The following is a 25,108-nucleotide window of genomic DNA, read 5'->3' as shown; positions in this document are numbered from 1 at the left end:
AGCCGGTACAACCTCGCAGAGCACGAGCGGATCGCCGTACACCGTGAACAGCTGGCGTTGAGGTCACCAGCCCCCCCTCCCCCACGCCGTATTCCCTCCAGTCGGCACGGCCATCAGGAACGCAGCCTCCGTGGTAGCGACGCAACAAACCAAAACTTTAAACAGAGACCGCCGTAAAATAACAAACACGTAAACGGGGTAGACAACGTTTACTCGGAGACGAGGCACCTGGAGTAGGGTGAGGGGGGTGGGCGCGGGGGGGGGGGTGCTCCATGCTCGGTATGCCGCCCCCACTGCGGCCGTCTCTCCACAACCACTCCCCCCACACAAAGACAAAGATCCCCCGTACAGCCTTAGCAGACTGTTGGGGCAAGTGCTGTGAGTAAGTAGCAGCGCACCTAATGAAGGCCGGCACAGCACGCGAAGGCGGTGGGTGGCCAGCACCGCGCCCGGCCGCCTCCACACCGCACCGTGTACTCATTTCAGACCGAGTCGACTTAGGGGAGGCCCAGGACCGCTTCAGATAATCGTCAGTCGTGTTGGTGGCCATGAGTGGGAATCAAACCCGTGTCGCTGGGTTCGTAGTGCAACGCGCTAACCGCTGCGCCGCCGATCCCCACGCAAAAACACACGCGCACACAGTCGCCACCACCGCTACCAGGTGACAAACGTCAAGCAGACCTCCCCATATGTCGTCGTCGTCACCACGGGGTGGCAGCAGCAGCGGCAGCAAGGGCCTGGGTCCGATTCCTGACCCGGACGCCCCTCTGCGTGCAGTTTGTTTCTCCCCCTGTTCCTCCGGGTTCTCCGTCTTCTTGCCGGTGTAATGGAATGTAACTGAAGACCTTCATCCAGCAGTGGATTGACAAACAGATCTCGCGTGTTTATTTTTACTCTCAGGCGACGTTTCCATGTGAGCCGGGCAGCTTCGGGGTCAGAGGTCGTGGAGCCGGCACCGCTCAGAGCCTGGGTTCCAATCCGGGTTTTGGCTCCAACCACAGCGATGTTGTCTCATAGACTCACACTGAGAACCATAGACTCACACAGAGACTCATACGACTACATAGAGACCCATGAACTTGCATAGAGACCCATACATTGATGTACAGACCCATAGACTCACAGAGAGACCAATGGACTCGCATAGAGACCCATAAACTCACAGAGAGACCCACAGGCTCACACAGACTGAATTGTTATGAAACTGGGTTCTCAAGTGGAGTGAGTTGATGTTCTCATCCCGGTCACCAGTGAGTGCACAAAAACATCCGTCACATTGAATTAATCTACGTTGTGTCTTGGTCTCTACCCCCTTCCCCTCGCCCCCACTCTCCCTCCCTCCCTCCCCCCCTCCTCCACTGGGCAGGAGCTGATCCCCCTCATCCTCTGCAGCGCGTTCCTCCACCCCGACCACAAGGAGCGCGATCGCCTCCTCCACATCCTCTTCAACCTCATCAAGAGGCCCGACGAGCAGCAGAGGTGGGGGGGTCCCATGATCACAGCCCCTCCCCCCCACCCCCGTTCATTGAAAATTAACATGGCACGAGAATGTGCACCTTGGGCAGGTATTGAAGATGGGACCCGAGTAGAAATTGATGATGAAAATGGGGCAAGAAGTCCAACGTACATACAGGCGAGCAGAAAACTTTAAATCAGTTCTGCCACACGGATCAGAAAACCGGAACGGAAACCGAAAAGGGTGCAAATGAGCAGAGAGAAGTGAATAGTTTGACACGTCGGCTTGTGATGGTGGGGGGATCAGACCGGGCGAAGGGAACGCACCGCAGGTTTGGGCCGGACACGCCGGTGGAAGGGGTGACGGACGATGGTCGAGGATAGCGATGGATTGACACCCAGTGGGTGGGAACCCAGCCGAGATGATGGCCACCGAACGAGATGGAGCGATGAAATCGGCTCGTGTTCCGGTGAGGTGACTCTGAAGTTCGTGGTGCGTCTACCGGTCACCTCAGTCAGTCAACCCATGGCACCTGTCCCAGGACCTTCTGCCAGCGAGGCTTCGACACTCCACCTGGCCTCAAAGTGCCTGGCCTGGCACAGGTCCCGTGGTGACACCACCGCCACTTAGTGGCGAATGGCGGCTGTTGTTGTTGAAGATCATCAGAGGTGACGACGGATTGAGGAGGCCTTCATCCAGCAGTAGGTTGATCATGGCCGATGCTGACGATGGTGAATATTTGTTGATTTTCGCTTTGACCCCCTGACCTGTTGTGGGCCGGCTGTCCGCCAGGCGGATGATCCTGACGGGCTGCCTGGCGTTTGCGGTGCACGCCGGCCCCACCAGGGTGGAGTCTGAGCTGCTGCCACAGTGCTGGGAGCAGGCGAGCATCGCACCGTACACTCACCACTCACAAACCACACACTCACCACACACTCACACACCACACACCACTCACTCACCACACACAAACCACACACTCACACACCACACACCACACACTCACCATTCACTCACCACACACTCACCACTCACACACCACACAATCACCACTCACTGTACACTCACCACTTACAGGCTAAGCGGGGGATCTTTGCGTGTGTGTGTGTGCATGCGTGTGTGTGTGCGCGCGTGTACCAGATTAACCACAAGTACCCGGAGCGGCGTCTGCTGGTGGCGGAGGCGTGCGGCGCGCTGGCCCCCTACCTCCCGGTGAGCACCTCACGGCCCCCCCTGCCCTGCCCCCCATGGTCACATGACCACGTGCATCCAATTGCCCAGCGAGCGGTACCCGTCCTTCCACGGGAACCGTTCATCGCGTGGAGTCGTCAATGTCTCCCGAGCGATACTCTCGAGGTTGAGAGCGTTAATGCGCTGTCTGCATACGTCCGCCTGTAGCGGAGGCTCACGATAACTCTGATCCAATATAAGTTCTTTATAAAGTTCAGTAGCTATTCGGGAACGACCCTATCGAGTTTTAATGATGATGGTTAACGCTATGCCCCCCCCCACCCCCCCCCGTGTGTGCGTAGCGAGTTATCCGCAGCTCGCTGGTGCTGTCCATGCTGCAGCAGATGCTGATGGACGACAAGACGGACGTGGTGCGGGAGGCGGTGATCAAGAGCCTCGGCGTGCTCATGGGCTACATGGACGACCCCGACAAGTACCCACAGGTCCCCCAGCCCGTCAGTTCCGTCTGTGTCTGACCCGTCCATCAGTCTGCGTGTCTGTGCATCCATGTGTTGTTTATCCATCCGTCTGTCTGTGTATCTGCCCATCAGTCTGTGTGTCTGTTCGTCCATCCCTCTGTGCGTCCGTAATGTGGAGGAACGGTAACTCTCGTGAAGATGATCCAGCGGTCGTGACCTCAACCGCGCTGTCAATCATCCGCCTCGTCCCCTCCCCCCTTTTCCCCCTTTCCCCCCTCCTCCCCCCTCCTCCCTCCTGCTCCCCTCCCCGGTGGCGCCGATCTCCAGGGCTTCGAGCTGCTGATGATGGCGCTGGGCGACCCGGCGGAGCGCGTGGTGTCCGCCACGCACCAGGTCTTCCTGCCGGCGTTCGCGGCGTGGGCCATGGAGCTGGGAGAGCTGGAGCCGCACCTCCTCCACACACTGCTCAGCCGGATCGAGACGCTGGTGAGGGTGCGTTGGGCCCCGCCCCCCACCTCCTCACCCAGCCCCCCACACCCCCCACCCAGCTCCCCACACCCCCGCCCCCCTCTAAAATTCACTGCCCCCACATACGACGATACATCTAATCCCTCCCTCCCCCTCTCCTCACCTCTCCTCCCCTCTCCTCTCCTCCCTTCTCTCCCAAATCACGATTGAATCTTGTAACCTTAAGAAACGTCTCAGTCACACGTCGACCCCTAACCCCGTGCTTCCGGTGACCCTTGACCCCTGACCCCCGATGCAGGAGGCCGAGTACGGTCTGGACGAGCGGCGCCTGCACCTCTACCTCACGGCGCTGCAGTCGCTCATCCCGCCGCTCTTTGCCCACGCGCTCGTCCACTCGCCCTTCGCCGAGACGGCGAGACAGGGCCCCGCCACCTCGCCCATTGAGGGTAACCAGCCGTGGGGGGGGGGGGGGCGGGTGTGGGGGGGAGGCGGGCGTGGGGGGGGGGACGGGGGGGGTAGCTGCCGGTTCTGGCAGCAATGAGGAACGGACTTGGGGTTCGTGCTGTGACGCGTCCAGGCTGACGCGACTCTGTGTGTGCTTGTCTGGCTGTCTGTGTGTCTCGAACCTGGCGACCCAAGTTCAATTCTCACTCACGTCCAACAACAGTAGTGAAAATCTGAACTGGTCCTAGGCCTCGCCTAGGTCTCCTCAGGCTTAAATGAGTGCTGTACCTGGTACGGTGTGCAAACATCACCACTGGGGGGACAAAGGCGGCCGGGCGTGGTTTCCGACCATGTTGCTTTGATAGATGCTCGCAAACAGCACTTGCCCCAACAGCCCGTGTAGGCTCCACAGGCCTAAATGAGTACCTGAAGCATCGGAGAGACAAAGGCGGCCGGGCGTAATGTTGGCCACCCACCCCCTAGTGTGCCTTGCTGGCCTTCATAGGTGCTACTCGCTAATAGCACTATGAGGGATCTTTGTCTGTGTGCGTCTGTGTCTGTGTGCGTCTGTGTCTGTGTGTGTCTGTGTTGTTCTGGGCGCATCGCGGGGGGCAGTGACGCGCTTCCCGCGCCCGGCGTCGCTGCTGCAGGACGTGGCGACGCTGGTGGGGAGCCGCGAGCTGCTGGCGTCGCTGCTGTGCCACTACGAGCAGCAGCTGCAGCAAGGTGGCACCACGGGCTGGGCCAGCCTGCTCTGGGTGGTCAACCAGCTGTGAGCGTCTACTCCACATTACCACAGCACGCACACAGCCAGCGCCGTCACATCCACGACAATAACCCTCTCCTAACCATTACAGCATCACTTGCCACCAACGCTCACCAGCCGTGAGTGTGCATCACTGCATTACAACAACAACAACAACCGCCATTCGCCGCTAAGTGGCGGTGACGTCACCACGACGCTTGTGCCAGGCTATGTGCACATTGAGGCCACGTGAAGTGTCGAACGCCCGCTGGCAGGAGGTCACGGTGCAGACCCAGGTGCCACGGGCCGACTGACTTAGATGACCGAGATGAGTGGCTGATGCACCACTTGTGCCCCCTACTGTATCAACTTGCCGTGCTTTAGCCATCTGGCGCTCTGATCGTTGTTGTGAGCGTCGCTCCTCCGCCCTCCGTTGTTGTTGGAGGGCGACTGCCTCCTGCCCAGTAGCATCCTTCACGAGCCTCCTCCACAGAGGCCGATCTTGACACTGCTGGTACCAGTCATTGGCAAGTCCACTCAGCTCCACATCCTCTTGTACCACATCACTCCATCTTTTCTCCGGCCCGTGCTATGCCAGTTTAGCCCCCTCGATCCGTCCGAACAAAAGCTATTTAGGCATGTGGTGGCTGGGCTACAGGACCCAGCCAACGCATCCTTGCCTGCCGGAGGAGCTCACCGATGGGACTTTGTCCAGATCTTTCAAAGATTTGTGAGCTCCTCACACAATCCAGCCTGGTTAAACCCAGGATGGATTGTAGGCAGACCAGCCTAAATGTTTGAAACCAGCGAGGATGTTCCATTAGGGGGGTCCACGTTTCGCAAGTGTAGAGAAGGGAGGGAATGACCGTGGCCGAGAAGACCTGAAGCTTCGTGCGGAGCGACAGACCAGGTAGCTTCCACACAGCGTCACGCAACCGATGAAAAGATAATGCCGCTCGACTATTCGGAGTGAGACCTCTGCTGTTAAACCAGAGCCGGTCATGAGCACACTGCCCAGGTATAGGAAACTCTCCACTCTCTCCACAACTGCCCCATCACCAATTGGGAGTTGTGGGGGTGGAGTGTCCGATGGTACAAAATACCCAGGCAGGTGCTTAGTTTTGCATTACAGTATCACTCACCACCAATGCTCTCCAACCGTGAGTGTCTCTTATCACCGCACAACACTTTAAGATACCGCTGTGTAGCTTTTCGCCGACCGCCCTGATCTTGTCCGTTGGCGCAGGCTGCCGCGGCTCATCACCATGATGGGAAAGATCTCGGTGACGTCGGCCGTGAGCGTGCACGAGTTCTCGCGCTTCTTCTGGCGCCTTTGCCGCACGTTCGGCCGCACGTTCACCAACACCAAGGTGAAGCCGCAGTTCCAGGAGCTGCTGCGCCTCTCCGAGGAGCACGTGGGTACGGACGCTTGCACACTCGCCAGGTGCATTGTGGGTAAAGGCGGCTCCTCACCAGGTGCATTATGGGTACGGACGCTCGCTGTCCAGGTGCATTGTGGGTACAGACAATCGCTCGCCAGGTGCATTGTGGGTACAGACGGTCGCTCGCCAAGTGTATTGTTGGTACAAGACGGTTGCTCGCCACGTGCATTGTGGGTAGACGGTCTGCCCTTCAGGTGTGATGTGGGTTCTAACGCTCGCTTGCCAGGTGCATTGTGGGTAAAGAGGCTCATTCGCCAGATGCATTGTGGGTACTGACGGTCGCTCATACGCGGCAGTGTATGTGTGTGCAGCGTTGCAATTCATGATGCGGACGGGGTGGTGCAGTGATTGTCTGTGGCGGCCTTCATCCAGCGGTGGATTGTTCATTGCTGATGACGATGCTGCTCACGATGATGACAACGATGATGATGATGAAGTCCTCATTTGGCTTCGTGGTCTCTGCGTTTGTCTTCAGAGTCGTTCCCCAACATGGAGGACCCCATCCTCACCAAGGCTACGGTGCCCATCTACGCCACGGGGGTCCTCACCTGCTACAACCAGGTTGGGGTGCGGTCGGGTCACCAGTCGGGGTCACCAGTCGGGGTCACCAGTCGGGGTCGGGTCACCAGTCGGGGTCACCAGTCGGGGTCACCAGTCGGGGTCACCAGTCAGGGTCAGGTCACCCAGTCGGGGTCGGGTCACCTGTCGGGGGTTGGGTCGCTAGTCGGGGTCGGGTCACTAGTTGGGGTAAGGTCAAGGGTGGGTCACAGTCGTGATCAACCCATGGTTAGGGTGGTGTTTGGGGTCGAGTTGTGGGTTAGGGGTTATCTGTTTTTACATATCTTACCGATAAAAGTAATTTTAGTCTGTCTGCGTGCCTGTCTGCGCGGTGCCACGTGACGTTTTTAACTGACAAACTGTGGGGTTTACGTATCGAAAAAGTACACGGATACCACGCCGTATGCCCCGGGACAAAAAAGCGCTGTTCGTGTTTCACATCTGTCAACTTTAAAGCAGTTCAATTAACAACGCATTCCCTTTTATAAGCACAGGGTGGCGCTAGAGCACGCATCTGCGCATGCGCGAGAAAGCCAGCTCCGTGGTGGTTGTCCAGCAACGCACACACGCGATCGGTGGGGGGAATTCTCATTCGCGTAAAAAATTCAAAAACAAAAAACAACGCTGAGGTAAATTCTTCACAGTGTGATGTCCTCTTCTCCCCAATGTGTGCACTTAAGATTCCTACATGTTGAATGTATGCACCTTCCTGCCACAGTAAATTCCTTGTCTGTGCGAACTTTCATGGCGAATAAAACCCTTTCTGATTCTTACAACTATAGGGTCGGTAGATACTACTATTATCGTCCTTAGATAATATTATTGTCGAGCGGGCGGGGGGGTAGCAGCCCAGCCTGCAAAGGTGCTACCTCGGCCGGCTGGGCAATCTAGGCGAGGCCGGGGACTTTGCACGGGACTAGGCCTCACCACTACACTCAGTGAAGATAGTACTATTATAGAGTCGATATATACTATTATAGAGTCGGTATATATGACTGTAGAGTAGGTAGTAAAATATTTTTTGAGGGGGGTGAGGTCGACAATTTTTGGAAACCTTTTAGATCAACTATTTACCCCCCACTTTCTATAGCTTTTTGTTGTGTTTTTAAGAGAAGTTTTGAAATATATTTTTTCCCCGTGCAACGCCGGGTACTTCCCGCGAGTAGACTATGATCACTCACAACATCGCCTTGTCCAGTAAGTAGCTTTTATTGCTCGCCAGTGGATTAAGCTGATGGAAAAGTTAATCGTGAAATTTTGTAGAGATGGGATACAAAACAAACTCCTTGTTTCTGCCTTCCCCTCGTCACCCGTCTCTGCGGACAGGAAGAAGACCGCAAGCTGCTGACGGGTTTCCTGCAGGACGTGCTCACCACGCTGTCACTCACCTCCTCCCCGCTCGACAGCCTCAAAGCAGCATTCCTCGAGCTGGGGTGAGTGAGTGGGCAGGCTCGTGAGTGGGTGAGTGAGTGGGTAGGCTAGTGAGTGGGTGAGTGAGTGGGTGGGCTAGTGAGTGGGTGAGTGAGTGGGCGGGCTCGTGAGTGGGTGAGTGAGTGGGCGGGCTAGTGAGTGGGTGAGTGAGTGGGTGGGCTAGTGAGTGGGTGAGTGAGTGGGTGGGCTAGTGAGTGGGTGAGTGAGTGGGCGGGCTCGTGAGTGGGTGAGTGAGTGGGCGGGCTAGTGAGTGGGTGAGTGAGTGGGCAGGCTCGTGAGTGGGTGAGTGAGTGGGCGGGCTCGTGAGTGGGTGAGTGAGTGGGTAGGCTCGTGAGTGGGTGAGTGAGTGGGTGGGCTCGTGAGTGGGTGAGTGAGTGGGCAGGCTCGTGAGTGGGTGAGTGAGTGGGCGGGCTAGTGAGTGGGTGAGTGAGTGGGTAGGCTAGTGAGTGGGTGAGTGAGTGGGCAGGCTCGTGAGTGGGTGAGTGAGTGGGTGGGCTAGTGAGTGGGTGAGTGAGTGGGTAGGCTAGTGAGTGGGTGAGTGAGTGGGCAGGCTCGTGAGTGGGTGAGTGAGTGGGTGGGCTAGTGAGTGGGTGAGTGAGTGGGTAGGCTAGTGAGTGGGTGAGTGAGTGGGCAGGCTCGTGAGTGGGTGAGTGAGTGGGTGGGCTAGTGAGTGGGTGAGTGAGTGGGTAGGCTAGTGAGTGGGTGAGTGAGTGGGTAGGCTCGTGAGTGGGTGAGTGAGTGGGCGGGCTCGTGAGTGGATGAGTGAGTGGGCGGGCTTGTGAGTGGGTGAGTGAGTGGGTAGGCTCGTGAGTTGGTGAGTGAGTGGGTGAGTGAGTGGGTGAGTGAGTGAGTGGGTGAGTGAGTGGGTGAGTGAGTGGGCGGGCTCGTGAGTGGGTGAGTGAGTGGGTAGGCTCGTGAGTGGGTGAGTGAGTGGGTGAGTGAGTGGGTGAGTGAGTGGGTGAGTGAGTGGGTGAGTGAGTGGGCGGGCTCGTGAGTGGGTGAGTGAGTGGGTAGGCTCGTGAGTGGGTGAGTGAGTGGGCGGGCTAGTGAGTGGGTGAGTGAGTGGGTAGGCTAGTGAGTGGGTGAGTGAGTGGGCGGGCTAGTGAGTGGGTGAGTGAGTGGGCGGGCTCGTGAGTGGGTGAGTGAGTGGGCGGGCTCGTGAGTGGGTGAGTGAGTGGGTAGGCTCGTGAGTGGGTGAGTGAGTGGGTGAGTGAGTGGGTGAGTGAGTGGGTGAATGAGTGGGTGAGTGAGTGGGTGAGTGAGTGGGTGAGTGAATGGGCGGGCTCGTGAGTGGGTGAGTGAGTGGGTAGGCTCGTGAGTGGGTGAGTGAGTGGGCGGGCTCGTGAGTGGGTGAGTGAGTGGGCGGGCTCGTGAGTGGGTGAGTGAGTGGGCGGGCTCGTGAGTGGGTGAGTGAGTGGGTGAGTGAGTGGGCGGGCTCGTGAGTGGGTGAGTGAGTGGGCGGGCTAGTGAGTGGGTGAGTGAGTGGGCGGGCTAGTGAGTGGGTGAGTGAGTGGGCGGGCTCGTGAGTGGGTGAGTGAGTGGGCGGGCTCGTGAGTGGGTGAGTGAGTGGGTGAGTGAGTGGGTGAGTGAGTGGGCGGGCTCGTGAGTGGGTGAGTGAGTGGGTGAGTGAGTGGGCGGGCTCGTGAGTGGGTGAGTGAGTGGGCGGGCTCGTGAGTGGGTGAGTGAGTGGGTGAGTGAGTGGGCGGGCTCGTGAGTGGGTGAGTGAGTGGGCGGGCTCGTGAGTGGGTGAGTGAGTGGGCGGGCTCGTGAGTGGGTGAGTGAGTGGGCGGGCTAGTGAGTGGGTGAGTGAGTGGGCGGGCTAGTGAGTGGGTGAGTGAGTGGGCGGGCTCGTGAGTGGGTGAGTGAGTGGGCGGGCTCGTGAGTGGGTGAGTGAGTGGGCGGGCTCGTGAGTGGGTGAGTGAGTGGGTAGGCTCGTGAGTGGGTTAGTGAGTGGGCAGGCTCGTGAGTGGGTGAGTGAGTGGGCGGGCTAGTGAGTGGGTGAGTGAGTGGGTAGGCTCGTGAGTGGGTGAGTGAGTGGGCAGGCTCGTGAGTGGGTGAGTGAGTGGGCGGGCTAGTGAGTGGGTGAGTGAGTGGGTGGGCTAGTGAGTGGGTGAGTGAGTGGGTGGGCTAGTGAGTGGGTGAGTGAGTGGGTGAGTGAGTGAGTGAGTGGGCGGGCTAGTGAGTGGGTGAGTGAGTGGGTGGGCTAGTAGGTGAGTGGGTGGGTGAGTGAGTGAGTGGGTGGTTAGGTGAGCTGACGCTCACATGACAGACGACAGAGAAGGCAGGACCTGGACCTTCCAGCAGAGCCCCAATCACGAACCTCAACATTGACCCTAACCCATGACATTAGGGCCTTATTTAAAAAGCTTAACAGTTGGGCAGCTTATAGCTCCACCTCTGCCCTTATCCTAACCCCAACTCGAACCCTGAGCCTAACCCTGCCCCGTGACCCCTGCCCCTGTGACCCCTGCCTGCGACCCCGCAGGGCGAACCCCGTGTATCACGAGTCTCTACTCACGGTGCTGTGGTACGGCGTGGTGCACACCTCGGCACACGTGCGCCGCACCTCCGCCAGCATGTTCGAGGTGACCGCGCGCACACGAGGACACACGCGGGCAGACGCGCGCAAACAAAAAAAACAAAGACAAAGATCTCATGTATAGCCTTAACAAACAGTTGGGGAAAGTGCTGTTAGCGAGCACCTATGAAGGCCGACACAGCACACGAGGGGGTGGGTGGCCAGCACCACGCCCAACAGCCTTTGTCTCCCTACACACACGGAGACACAGAGACACACCCGGTTTACGAGCCTTCGTAGGTGCTCCCGAACAGCACTTGCCCCGACATCTTGCATGGGCTACATGGGGGATCTTTGTCTTTTGTGTTGGGATGATGTGGGTTGTTGGCGTCGCAGTGGTTTGTATACCGTGCCACCACCTCAGCAACCCAGGTTCAATTCCGAGTCTCTCTCTCTCTGTGCGTGTGGCCGCACGTGGCGCCCAGCTGCTGGTGAAGGGAGTGAACGAAACGCTCGTGGCCCAGCGAGTGGTGCCGGCGCTCATCACGCTCGCCAGCGACCCCGAGATGTGAGTCCGCGCCGGCGCCCCCGCATGCCGCCGGGAGTGGCCGGCACAGTTCCTGCCGTGTCGTAATGGCCGTGTCCCGGTCATCCTTCCCCACCCCCTGCCCCGTGATTGTGTCTACGGTTCGAATTGCACGCACCGCGTCGGGTCGCCGCGCCGTGAGCGACACGCGGCCACGGTGGCGACGCCGAATCACCAGACTTGACCCTCCCTGTTGTTGTGCTTGCCGGGCGCAGCTCGGTGCGAATCGCCACGGTCCCGGCGTTCGGCACCATCATGGAGTCCGTGACGCAGAAGGAGGTGAGCCGGTTTGCTCCTACACTTTGCCTTCAGTACGAGTTGCATCTCTGGCTCTTCATGAGTTTTGTTTCATACGTGTGTGTGTCTGCGTGTCTGCGTGCGTATGTGTGGGGTGGCGGTGACGCAGCGGTTAGCACGCAACCTCAATCAATCAATCTTTGATTGAACCCGAGTTTGATTTCCACTCACGGCCAACACCGGTGATGCTTATCTGAACCGGTCCAGGGCCTCTCCTCGGTTGACTCAGCCTCAAATGAGTACCTGGTGCGGTGCGTAAAAACATCGCCACTAGGGAGACAAAGGTGGCCGGGCGTGATGCTGTCCGCCAACCCCCCTCGTGTGCCATGGCCAGCCTTCATAGCTGCTCGCTAACAGCACTTGCCCCAACAGTCTGATGAAGGCTATACGGGGGATCTTTGTCTTTGTGTGAGCCAGCTGCTGGAGCGGGTCAAGATGCAGCTGTCGTCGTTCCTGGAGGACGCGCAGTACCGCGACGCGCACGCGCTGCACACCGAGATCGTGCACTCGTTCGGCCGCGTCGGCCCCAACGCCGAGCCCAAGTTCCGCGACGAGTGTGAGCACCGGCGATCAAGCGGCACGTACACACGCGGCACGTACACACGTGGCACGTACACACGCGGCACGTACACACGCGGCACGTCAACACACACGGCACATTACTGGTTCTCGATGATCGACTACTGATTCTCGCTGATCGATTACTGATTCTCGCTGATCGATTACTGATTCTCGCTGATCTATTACTGATTCTCGCTGATCGATTACTGATTCTAGCTGATCTATTACTGATTCTCGCTGATCGATTATGTGTAATGATGTCAGGTCTCAGATCCAAATCTCACCGCAGGATTTTTCCAGCCTATAGCTTGGACAACATTTGATGCACACTTGATATCGGTGTGTGACTCGAGTCTCCACTTATCTTCTCACACGTCTAGGCTTATCACAGTATTATATGATAATTCCTTCGCACACCTCTTAGCTTATCACAACTCTTAGCTTAGTACAGTACAACTTCTCGAAGTCCTTGAGTCTGCAATTGACTCAAGATATAATGACAAACGTGAAATAAAACTTTCACCCATACTTAGTCTGCCTTAGCATGAACTCACTCTGTTGCCAGTCACCAGGGCTAATCCCAGAATCTGCCAATGCAGGATTGACTAATATGATCTTTGTATACTGTCATGTAGGAATTCCTATCTTGTGTAATTAATAAAAATCCCAAAGCTCCTTCCTCCCACCTTTGCACCGGTGGTGCATCCACCAGGTCGGCCTCAGTTCATCCCTGGTTCTGGCCCCGCAGATATCCTGGCACCTGATGTCATAACCCATATCATACTCCCTCCGAAGGTCATCCCAAGATTTGTGTGAACACAGACCCACTTGATTGGCCCTAGATGTGGCGTGTGTGTCTGTAGCCACGTGATTCATTATGAAGCAGCCTTCTCCTCCCTAGCATGACTCCCTCCGCCTGGGTGTTCTCATCATGCCCATCTCATCGAGGTCTCTTGTGTTCTGTTTCCCTGCTTCCCATTCTGGTGCTGTTTGGCTTTGTCATCTGGGGTTTCCCACTTTCGGCATGCAGGGAACGCATATGTATGTCGACCAGGAACTGTGACATTCAAAAGAGGCAATATCACTCTTAATATTCATTTTTGGAAAAGGCATATATATATATACAACACACCGATGAAGGCCGGCACGGCACACGAGGGGGTGGGTGGCCAACACCACGTCCGGTGGTGATGTTTACACCAGATACTCATTTGATGCTGATTCGACCTAAAGAAGGCCCATGACCAGTTCAGATAATCGTCACTGGTGTCGGTGGTCGTGAGCGAGACTCAAACTAGGTTCGCCGGGTTCGTAGCGCAGCGTAGCGCTAACCGCTACACTACCCACGTGGCACACACCACGCAAAGCGCCTCGTCCACACACGCCACATTTGGCTCGCACAGCACACGGACAACACCGTCCACAAGCTCCCGGCCACTTGATTTCGATTTCGGACCATGGGCAACATCAGTGGCAAGAGATATCTGAACAGATCCTGGGCCTCTGCCCGGTCAACCGAGCTTTTTGAATGAGCGCCTGGTGCGGCGTGCACACATCAGCGGCGGGGCAGTCGGCCGGGCATGGGTGCCGGCTGAGGTGCTCGCCCCGCGGCCCTTGTCCCGACGGCCTGTACGGTTACGCAGGTGGCCTTTGTCTTTGTGTCTCTCTGGGCAGTCGTGATCCCGCACCTGCACAAGCTCGCGGCCGCCAACAATCACCAGCACAACGAGGGCAAGCGCATGGGCATGGCGCTGCAGCTCTTCGAGGCGTACTCCGCCCTCTCCTGCTGCTGTATCCTTACGCGGCGATGTGCTGCCGCCCACCCCACCTTCTGCCCGCTCCAAAAAAATAATCCCTTTTCTTTTGTGGATTCATGGCTTGACTGATGTTGACTGGCAGATGCATCACCTGTTCCAGCTCAAAGACACACTCAGTCACACACTCTGCAGCACAGGAGGTGGACATACAAACTCCAAGCACAAAGGTGGCAGAGCCGGCAAGGAACCCAGGTCCTTCTTGCTGCGAGGTGCAGGTGTTACCACTGCGCCGTGCTGCTTCCCTGGTGGCTGTGGGTGGCTTGCGTGCATATGCGCGTGTGTGCCCGCGTGCGCGCGTGTGTGTGCGTGTGTGTGGTGTGCGTGCGTGTATGTGCGTGTGTGTGCGTGAGTGGAGCGGCCGCGTGAGCCGTGATCCTTGACAAACGACCGCAGTCATCTCTGACGAGCTCATGACGACGCACTTCCTGCCGGGGTTGCGCTGCCTCCGTTGCGACCTCGAGTTCCTCTCCCCGGAGCACGAGGTACGTGGCGACCCCGCGGGGCAATGGACCCACCGCGCTCTGCTCGGCAAAGCTACTGCTAGCGCCGGCTTAAAGAGTCGTAATTCATTAAGCCAACTGGCAGGGGACGCTGCAGGGGTAATTGAAATTAATTACGCACGCACAGTAATTGCGTGGTAATTCCATCCCTTGATAATTATCAGAAGGAAATAGCATGGAGGAACGTTACTAAAGATGCACCTGATCTTGCACGGTTTGCAGAATTGAAATCGTGCTTGAATTAATAAATTGACCAATCAGCTCTTTCACTTAGCCCCCTTGCGAACAGCACTTGCCCCAGCAGTGTGTGTGGCTACGCGGGGGATCTTTGTACTTGTGCGCGCACAACAGGTGATCGTGGCGACGATGATTCGCGAGTGGGAGCTGAAGCTGGAGGCGAAGAGCAGCGCGGACGCGAGGTGAGGGCCCCAAACAGCGCGGTCGGCGCAGTGCCGTGCGGATTTACTCAGCGTCTTCCTATGGTTGCATCAGTGTTTACACTGGATTTTATCGTCGGTTTTTTTTTACTCGCAGCACTTTGAGACACCTCAATACGAAAGGCGGTCTATAGCACAAGTGACATGTTTATCATTTGCGGTGGTTATTTTTCAAATTTGGCAAATTTGGACCCTGACGGTGGCACACGATGGCCGACTCTGTATGAATGACATCTCAGGGTCGTCAGCATCCGCCGTGGAGCAGACGGGGAGGGTATTGTTTAGCAGGTAACACGCTCACGCTAATAACCAGAGCGGCATGCCGGATTCAATCCGTGAACCTCTGCAATCAATGGAGAACGCGCTACCGCATGAAACTATGACGCTCCTTTATGGGTGAATTTTTTTGTTTTTTACGTCAGGAAAATAAATATGTTAAGGTATAGAATGATAACAATAATTAAATTTTTTTATAGCGTCATCCATGTCAATTGCATCCCACACCACCGTACATTAATTATATCTAAGGAGGAAAGAGAATCACGTAATGAGGATGTTTGTCAAACGGACGATGCCATTATTGTGGAGCCTCTTATCGTCGGCATGAAGTACCCCCGAGTGGGGCTCTCCATAGCTCCCTCTAGCAGAGGCCTTTCCACCAGCAGTGGCATAAGCAAGCACTTGCAGAGCTGCACCTTTGCTTCTTCACATCGTATGATACGCCGTAGCATCGCCACGTCGCGGCAACCATAATCCTCATCGACGTCGTCATCCTCCACACCTCATCGTCAAACACCACCCGTCGTCATCGCCGCCACGCCGCGCGGTTCGCGACAACGTTGCTGCCACGTCCTGTGGCTGACGCCTTTCCCCGCCGCGGCAGCGGCCTCTCGTTTCCGGCCGCACTGGGCTCGGCGGAAGACGCCAAGACCAAGTTCCTGAGCAAGGTCGGGCAGCTGACGACCTCCAGCGTCATGCTGGCCAACGTCTTCCAGCGCAAGAAGTGACCCCGCCCCCCCCTCCTGCGGGGCCACGCCCACTTCCTGCGCTCAGCTCCCCCCCCCCCCACAAGCCGGGCCACACCAGCCCCCCGGTAGCCGAGTCTTCTCCTGCTCGTGCCGGAGTGTGCGATGGTGGTGCTTGTGGTGTGGGGCAGTATTACTGGTGGTGATGGCGTGCGAGCGAGTGGTGTGCTGCTGTACGGGCACTGGTTGTGGTGTGTCTGGGTGTTGTGGTGTGTGGCTGTTGTGGTACGTGGGTTAAATCGGCGTGGTGGCGGTGGTGCCGGCAGTGCCAGGATGAGAGTTACGGTCGTGTGTGGTGGGGCAGGACTTGGAGTGGTGGCGGGGAAATAGACAGTGCTGTTTGCTGTGGCGAGATGTTTTCTACCTCGCCTGTTATACAGGCGGTCGTGGGTTCCATCCCGACCCTGAACGCTTATGTATTGGAAGTTTGCATGCTATCCCCGTGGTCGCGTGGATTTTTCTCCGGCTTCTCCGGTTTTTCCCTCCACATTTAGAAACATGGCCAGGCCGCTTCTGAAAAAAAGCTCTTTAGCTCAGTCGGCCTTACCTAGTAAAATAAAAATGGTTAGTAGCTGTCAGTTCCATTTGGCACCTGCGGTGGGGCATGGAAGTGATCCGAGTCTGGGTGTCGACGTTATGACGATGCTGGCTATGACTGTTGTGCTGTGCGGCTCTTCGGCTGTTGATCGGCGTGGTACAACCTGGACACGGCCCAGGGAGCGGAACGCTTTTGTCTTTCCGTCCGCGTATCCGTCCGTCACCGGCGCGGTGAGACCGGCGCACCGCGAGCGGCAAATACGCAGCGGGCAGCACCGTAGCCCCCCGCTTGGGGGGTCTCGGCCACCTTCCCCCCCGGGCCACGGGCGTACAGGCCCCCCCACACCTACACATTATTTATTGGAGCTCGTGTGCAATCATAATGGTACGCCGGTTTATCGCTTATTTATTATTTATTCGGTTGGATTGTTGTTTATTTTTTTGCTTTCGGATCCCCCCCCCCCACCACCCTGTGGTGTCACGAGATGAAAGAAGCAGCCGGAGAGCTCGTGGAGCAGTGCAGCGCCGTCGCGTTGTAGAACGGCTCCACACAAGCGGGTGTCACGGAGCTACCGCCCGAGGCCCCATTCAGTTGGTCTCTGCTCCCCACACCGTCGCGTGCGACACTTTCTCATTCGCCCTGCCACACGCCGTCATATTCGTCGCATGACAGGCAACCTGATATTTCAATTCTCACGGCTGCAAGTCAGCCAAATGAAGTGCCGGTCCAAATTCAACTTGTTGGGGTCTTGGTCAAGTGAAGAGGCTGTCACGGCTAACGTCAGCGATGCGAGCACCACCTCGCCATCGCTTCCTTCCTTCTGCCAGATGCCTCGGCTATTGCACAGGCGACGCTCAACATCCACAGTCTGCCCGTCTGGTCTCTCCCCCACCGCCTGCAACGTCTGGGTTCCTGTGGGTTTCTGGTGGGCTAGTGTGGGTTTTTTTGGGTTGCTGTGGGTTTGTTTGGGTTGTTGTGGGTCCCTGTGGGTTTGAGTGGGTTGTTGTGGGTCCCTGTGGGTTTTAGTGGGTTCCTGTGTGTTTGTTTGGGTTGCTGTGGGTTCCTAGTGGGGTAGTGTGTGTTTGTTTGGGTTGCTGTGGGTTCGTGTGGGTTTGTGTGAGTTTGTTTGAGTTGCTGTGGGTTGCTGTGGGTTCGTTTGGGTTTGGGATTCTTTTGAGTTCGTGTGGGTCCGTTTGGGTTTCGTGTCATCGTCATGAAGGCGAATGGAAGATGGCACTGTTAGAATTGTGCATTAATATCACTTATGGCTGCCATTGTAATGAATATTTGTGAAACTGAATGCCAATAATCCAACATCAGCTTGGGGATATTTTACAGCACAATGCACCTGCATGCCAAGGTGCGGTACAGCGGCAGTGGGCACGTCTGCTTTGTAATGCGACACAAGGCATCCTGTTATCGGCAGAGGACGAAAGAGAGGAGTTTAGCTTGGACAGGGGCTGGCAGTCCGCTATTCAAATGGCTGGGGGAAGGCATTTAAATCGGACCGATTTGGCAATGTCCACGTCTGCATTGAGACGCAATCTCCGCTCAAAGCGAAACGGCCGCTCCCGCACTCGTCCCACCGAGTTCACGAAAGCCAAGCGACGGTACGCGTGCTGCACATATGTGTACGTGTGTGCGTTGAACTTCTTTCGCGCTATACGTAGCCAGTCGTGCTACTCGAAGGTGCGGGGGAAGGACAACAACCTAAACACAAAAAGCATTTAAAAAGAAATGAGTTCACATTCGAGATGATTTAAAAGTGCATAGCTCACAGTGGCGCCATAATATCAAAAGGAAGAACGTTCCAGGCGGCCGAAGGAAACGCATCCGAAAGCGCGCGATGCGGTGACCGCGTCTTTTTAATCTGATGCCCGATCCAAAAGTCGCTGCTTGATAAGTCGACCGAGACGCCTGGCGTTTGTACTCGGTGCGGTATCAGCGTCCGCGGGTCTCGGCAGCTGCAGAGGAATCACAAAAATCCCCTGGTGCACGTTCGTGTCTCCCCAGTGAGTTAAAGGGGGCCTCTCCGTGTGTGTGTGTCTGTACGTAACGCATCTACGCATTTGTATGTACTTGTTTGTGCGTGCATACATTTTATAATGACTTGCACTGTACATATATTGTTGGTGTATCCTTGATTAGTTGAGCTGATAACATTTGCGAAAAAGGTAAACGCATCGTCGTCGCCAAGGTTCTTCTTCATCACCAAAGGCCATCCTGGTCAATTGCAATTCGTGGCAAGTTGTGTTGGCGATTCCAAAGGCATATTGATGGACATTGTAATCAGCACTTCAACAACCAACGTATTTATTGCATGCTCTTTTTAAGAGGTTAAAATCATTTTCAGGAATATTGTTTGTGTGTGCGTGCGTGCGTTGTGGGGAGCGGCGGCGTGGCGGTTAGTGCACCGGCGCTACGAACCCGGAGACCTGAGCTCGATTCCCGGCCATGGATAACATCGGTGAAGAGAAGTGTCGTTTTTATCTGTCCTGGTTTTTTCCCACGATCATCGTTTTGTTGACGAACCTGTCCTGGGATATCTGCCAGTCCTCCCAGGACAGTCATAGTCCTGTTGCGTTGCGATGCTTCCTAAAGCAGTGCATTCACGTGAAGTTCTCCCCTCTTCCGCTATTGCGAGATATATTCTCGATCTTCCCATGATCCACCTGGCATCTTTGAGCACTTAAAAGGTGGCAACCCTTGTGGCGAATGATATATGAACTGGTCCCAGGCCTCCCCTAGGTCGAGTCAGCCTTAAAGGAGTACCTGGTGCAATGTGCAAACATCAGCACTGGAGAGGTCAAGGTGGACGGGTGGTGCTGTCCAAATCACCCCCTCGTGCGTTGTGCCGCCCTTAATAGGCGCTCGCTAGCAGCACTTACCCCACCGGTCTGCTAAAGGGTACATGGGGGATCTTTGTCTTTTGTGTTGGGGAAAATGTGGGTTGGTGGCGTCGCAGTGGTTCGTATACCATGCCACCATCTCGGCAACCCAGGTGCAATTCCGAGTCTCTCACAAGATCTGCGGGAATAACAGTCTGAACATCTGAACGAACTCTTGGCCTTCCCAAGATCGACGAAGCCAAGACTCGCTCCCTGGTGTGATGTCTTCTTTGGCAGCGGGGAGACATGGTAGACCGACGTGCATGCTCGAGACACCTTTTGCACTGGCAAAACCAAGCCGAGCCAGCGTGGGGCCATGACGGCACGAGTGGTTGGCTATTTGCCGAGCCGAGCTGGAACCAGACCGTAATACGCTGGCCTCGCAAAGACATCTGATGCTGGCTCAGAGCCAAGCTGGGCCGGGGGGTGGCGCTTAAACGACGAGCCCGTTGCGTGTGACGTCGGTCGGTACTTTGTGAGGACGCGCTGTCTTGGGTTCTGCAGTAGAAAAACAACCAGGCTCTTCTTGAACCGCGCGGGCCCTGGCTCGGCATGGCTCGGTTGTAATGGGTAGTGCTTTCCACGCTGACCCCACTTGTGACCCTGATAGGTGCTAACTAACAGCATTCGTTGCTTCCGTTTGTAGAGAGGGGGTCCTTGTGTTTTTTGCCGGGACAGAAGTGTGGTGTGTCGGTTGAGCGGTGTTGCCACTCACGAATGGTGCTCAATGAGCCATGGCATGGTGGCTGAGCAGGCCTGCGAGCTGACACTGGACGGACGGTTCAACTAGAATTTGTGAGACTCCCGTGGCAGTATAGCAAGTGGGTTCACGAACCCGTCTGTACGGACCTTATGGGCGTTATCCCCTCATATGAGTGGTGGGTTTTCTCCGGGTTACTTCCACACAACGCAAAAAGGAATTGGCCAAACATCCCAATGCGACAGGACCCTCTTGAAAGCGAGTCTTGTAGCTCAGTGGGGCTTTACAAAAAAATATTTAGTGCAATTGCAAGGTGTTTCGATTTAGGTTGTGTGCCGCTGTTGATTCTGCCGTATGTAGGTGAAACAGTGAGAGAAGCACATGTGGTGTGTGTATGTGTGCGCCGTGCCGGCCTTCATAGGTGCTCGCTAACGGCACTTGCCCCAACGGTCTGTTAAGGCTGCATGGGGGACCTGTGTCTTTGTCAGTGGCTTAGCTATCAGGTGGCAGGCGGTGCGACCGCCCCGGTGACCAGGGGCCTGGTCACCGGCTAACAAAGTGGTGGGGGGGTTGCTGGTGGGGACTACAGATGGCGGTTGGCTGCTGGAAGCTCTGGCGTAGGCAATCGTACAAATCCTGGAGGTGCACCGGGCTGGCTTGCGGCTGAACTGAATCCTGTGCTGCTCCTCTCGGCAGCGTGCGCTCACGCGGGAGTCGCCCGTCGCGCATGTCAGTGCACTGCTGGACAATGGCCTCTCTGTGGTATCTGGATTGTGGCCGTTATTTGACCATACTTGACCATACTTGACCATACTTGACCATTCTTCACCAGTCCTCCGCACCTCCAATTAGCACGGTTGGCTACGTATGGTAGAGGCCGACCGAAACTGAATTTATGATTATGCCGAAAGAGGCCATTTGGCAACTTTCGACGCCGAAACCGAAACCGAATTTCGGTCGGCCTCTAACGTACGGTGCGAAAAAGGTCAACGTCCGTACATACACACTGGTCAGCGCGGGTTTGGTGAAAGCGAACAGTATAAGTGCAGTACAGCGGTCCATTTTTCAGCACTCTGCTGCTACCCACCACGTCGCACCGTCTGCACAGCGGTCATTCATTCGAGAGGCAAGCAGGCCCCAGGCTGCTTAGCTTTCGAGAAGTGACGGAATTGGGCGCGTCCCATGCGGTTTGGCCACAGGCCGGCCCCAGCCACGTCTCAACACTGAAGCTGGCCTGCAACGCAGTCTCCTCCGCCTCTCCCTGTTGTAAATGTAAGTTGACGCCTGATGTCAACGTTACATTTCCATTGCTCGTGGCTGATGGGATGTCTAAAACACTTTGGAAGGTCAGATATGTGAAGGAGGCGAATCGCTTTGTTATTTATTTTCTCCACAACAACGTGGATGATTAATCTGTGTCTTGCTGAATGTTGTGTCGAACTAGGACCCATCGCTAACAGGAGGGGGGGGGGGGGTCCTTGCCTATAAACGACCAGCAGTTTACCAGCACTGGTTCAAACAAGCCTCATTCTGCTGCTGCTGAGACACTGGCTGTCACAACTGGTCCAGACTTTTACTTGCGTTGAAGTGATGCACTCCCAGAAGGCCTTGCGGTTGATGGGATGTGTATGCGGTATATAGTAAGACTTGTAGTATATTTCGTGTGGACAGACAGATTGTGTGAAGGAGGCGATTGTCTCTTGTTTATTTATTTAGTTTGTTTATTTCTTGGCGATCCGGTTGACGAGGCCCTTTCACACGAGATACCGCTCGTGTGAAAGGGCCTCGCTGTCCGCCCGCAACCCACTTGCACTATTCCATGTGTCTCTTATTTATTCTGCGTTCTGCGTTGAGTTTTTCGTTCATTTGCAGCCCTGTGATCTGTGTGTTGTCTGTCCGTGCGCACGGACGGATCGCCGTGCAACGGCCAAGCACCATTGCGTCCCCTCCGTGCGGAGAAACACTATCACGTGTGTCCATTTGACCCATACGTCACTGTGCTGGTCAGTGGCGGGTTTGGCGAACGTGGGGGAGTGTAGACCTGGAGGGAATATGAGTACAGTACAACGATGGAATTCTTCAATACTGAACCTCTGCCGACCGCTGCGTCGCAGAGCCCCACAGTCGCCGATCGCAGCCTGGCGTGCGTGCGTGGGTGGGTGCGTGCGTGGGTGCGTGCGTGCGTGGGTGCGTGGGTGGGTGCGTGGGTGGGTGCGTGCGTGGGTGGGTGCATGCGTGGTAGTCACCCACAAAAGCACTACCCGCGCTCCTTCCGATTAACCAAGCCCCGATGAGATCGAGAGCATCCCCCGGTGATCTGGTCGCAGGCACTTTGTTTAAACGGAGCGACAGGGGCTTTCACTTCCGCGTGACTGCACTTGCCCGCGATGAGCTCGGCCTAAGCACTCCGTTGTAAGCTTGTACACTACAGCTGCCTCTTGTCTCGCCCAAAGAAGCAATGTGGAATTTATTTCACGGTCACATTTCCAGCGTTTGGCACTTCATGCATGAGTCTTTGCAAAACCAAAAAGAAATCCATGCATTTTCAGTGGACATGTTGCATTTCTATCCGGTTAATGGTCTTTACGTGCTTCAAAGTGATCATCGTCATCATCATGTCACTGTCTTTCCACTGCTGGATGAAGTCCTCTCCAAGCTATCTCGCGGTCAACCGATCGGTCTAGAAACTGAAATTGCAGGTAACCATTCCGTTAAATCTTGACTTAAAGCTTTCATGACTGCAGGAATTCATATTCTTTGGGTCTTTCTGTTAAGTCACCTAGATAGGTTCAAAGAAAATAACAAAAAACTACGTTATTTTCTTTGAACCTATCTATGTGACTTTACCGAAAGACCCAAAGAATATGACCATTCCAGTCTCTTGTCTGGCAATGCGTTGGGATCTAAATGCCAATGTCGAGGTATGCTTGGCACGAGAGGACTTCGTCACAGCTGACTGGGGACCGTGGTTGAGACTGCGTGACGATTGGGGAGGGGGGGGGGGGTACAAAACCATTGGTGTGGGTTGTCAAAGATAAATGCCAAACGTTGCTATTGTTGTCGTTTCCCTGCACCTCTGCTTAGCACGGTTGGCTACGTGAGGTGCAAAAGAAGTTCAACAACATGCTTCTTGCAGGCAAATTATTCATCTGTCTTGGTCAGTGTGGTGTTAGTCCGTACATTATGTCGTGCGGACTAACAGCACAACCATACTGATCGTACACGTGCGGCATTGTTTCATATTTCTGTAATGCGACCAAAACTGAAAGCGTGGAGGAGATGTAAGCTTGGAATTACGTTACAAGGAGGAACACATGGACGAGAGAGAACATGGGCAGGTTGGAGACGTCGCATTAGCTGTTTAGAAAATTGAGCGGGCCTAGGCACAGACGCGTCATCAGCACGGACGATGTTCCGGTGGTCGAAAACAACCAAGGATTGGCAACCAAGGAGAGAGAACGCATCAGAGCAGACGTCCGTTGCGGAGATGGAGCGATGAGATTTCCCCGTGTGTGCAGGTGCCAGCTGGATTTTATTTTTACACCGCGAGACCGCGGCAGACAGGGGAAGGCTTGGGGAGACGATCGTCTAGCAGTGGAGAAATCGTCGCCGATCGAGATGACGACGTGACGTTCGTGGTGTGCAGGGTTCACTCGTGCCACACACGCGCCTAACGATGACGCCTTTAATTGCCACGCCGCCACCCGAGCAACGCACGATCGACAGTTGTGGCCTCTGAGCGGCGTGCGCGGACACTCCGTCATCGTTCGGACGCTGCGCCGTTTGGATTTTTAAAACATTTATTTTATCTGAAATTATAACACTAACGCGTGGAAATCTTAATAGATTTCTGGTTGTGAAGACCTGCTGGGAATCTTGATGAGAACCTGCTGGAAGTTGGAGGTTGTTCTTCAATAAACCGTTGAAAAACAAACATCATCGGGTGATGAGTGAGTACCGTCTACCCGCGTAGGTTTTCGATGGATCTGCCGTGCAGCCCTCCGACGTTGGACCCCCACGTGTTGTTCTTCACGATGCCCAACGTTTCGCTCCACGTGCTGTTCCTGAAGAAGCAACCCGGCATGCGGAGCGAAACGTCCAACTGTTTCCGAACACGCGGTAGCGTCCTCCCGGATCCAGGCGAGGTTCTAGGATGGTGACGGCGCTATCCCAGAAGAGGGATCGGGACGTGAGTGGATGGCGAGAGTGCATTGTTGAGGTCTTGGTTGATGATGGGTGGTAGGTGGTTGTCGTTGGTTGGGAAACGTGTACATTCTCGTGACGTGCGTGTCTACAGAACGTAAGCCACAACGGGAAGCCAGGGGATTGGTGTATCGGTTTCAGTGTTCCAGTTATGATGCCCTTTGCGTTATTCAGTGGTGCATCGCGCACTTTTGTGCACGAGCTCCCGGACCATGCTGGAGCACGCGTGCTTTAGGCCATCTTCAGCGGCAGGCCAGTCATTGCTGTGCCGGATTTGTGCTGGCAACAGTTTTCTACGAGGGTGGTGAGGGCAACGCTTTGTCTGCAGCAGCTATGGCCAACTCGAAATCCGGCTTCTTTTAGGGAGGCAGTTGGGGGGGGGGGGATTCTGGAAAACATGGTGCACCTTCTGTCAGCATGGAGGTGGAGGACCTGAGGGATGTTGGCCTCTAGCTGGAGGGCGATGCTTGCGGCTTTCTGGGTTTCAGAATGGCGGTGACTTTGGCTTGCTTCCATGTTTTGGGGATTTTGCTCATCCTGTCTATGACCAGTGAAGAGGTTTGTAAGCCATTGTTGTCCATCTAGTCCCAGTTTATTTCGAAACGCGGGACAAAGGCCAGCGTATCCCATACACTACAACAACAGTGTACAGCCGTGCTCTTCTGTGTGTTGCGATAAATAGCTCGAGGTGATGGCGAGTTGTTTCCGGTCAGCTTTTTTGGTGAGCTTGGTGCTGAATGAGGGTTGAAGACTTTATAACATTGTCACGTTGCTACTTTAAGCCGCGGTTAGCTGCCCGACCAGTGACCACATTAGCCCCACAAATAACTTACAACAAAAACCTG

General features: G+C 55.7%; 1 protein-coding gene across 3 annotated transcripts in view; it reads left to right on the top strand.

Moving 5' to 3' along the window:
- The window catches only part of LOC133350952 (RAB11-binding protein RELCH homolog), a 34,753-nt gene extending 10,168 nt beyond the window's left edge, over window positions 1–24,585 (top strand). For 2 of the 3 annotated variants that reach the window (XM_061565797.1, XM_061565799.1), the window contains 18 exons: window positions 1,367–1,479; window positions 2,249–2,339; window positions 2,597–2,668; window positions 2,989–3,129; window positions 3,433–3,597; window positions 3,872–4,019; window positions 4,633–4,789; window positions 6,009–6,181; window positions 6,680–6,765; window positions 8,089–8,195; window positions 10,679–10,778; window positions 11,197–11,279; window positions 11,513–11,576; window positions 12,012–12,150; window positions 13,830–13,946; window positions 14,366–14,454; window positions 14,824–14,891; window positions 15,793–24,585. In XM_061565797.1, the coding sequence (XP_061421781.1) occupies window positions 1,367–1,479; window positions 2,249–2,339; window positions 2,597–2,668; window positions 2,989–3,129; window positions 3,433–3,597; window positions 3,872–4,019; window positions 4,633–4,789; window positions 6,009–6,181; window positions 6,680–6,765; window positions 8,089–8,195; window positions 10,679–10,778; window positions 11,197–11,279; window positions 11,513–11,576; window positions 12,012–12,150; window positions 13,830–13,946; window positions 14,366–14,454; window positions 14,824–14,891; window positions 15,793–15,916 (2,037 nt within the window). In that variant the 3' untranslated portion in view covers window positions 15,917–24,585. The remainder of the gene's footprint in view (window positions 1–1,366; window positions 1,480–2,248; window positions 2,340–2,596; window positions 2,669–2,988; window positions 3,130–3,432; window positions 3,598–3,871; window positions 4,020–4,632; window positions 4,790–6,008; window positions 6,182–6,679; window positions 6,766–8,088; window positions 8,196–10,678; window positions 10,779–11,196; window positions 11,280–11,512; window positions 11,577–12,011; window positions 12,151–13,829; window positions 13,947–14,365; window positions 14,455–14,823; window positions 14,892–15,792) is intronic. The other variant, XM_061565798.1, reaches the window with a different exon arrangement.
- Window positions 24,586–25,108: the final 523 nt, after the last annotated feature.

This window comes from Lethenteron reissneri, chromosome 35 (genome assembly GCF_015708825.2).
Source record: "Lethenteron reissneri isolate LAM-NWPU_2019-01 chromosome 35, ASM1570882v1, whole genome shotgun sequence".
Taxonomy (NCBI): Eukaryota; Metazoa; Chordata; class Hyperoartia; order Petromyzontiformes; family Petromyzontidae; genus Lethenteron; species Lethenteron reissneri.
This window is presented reverse-complemented; position numbering and strand designations above follow the sequence as displayed.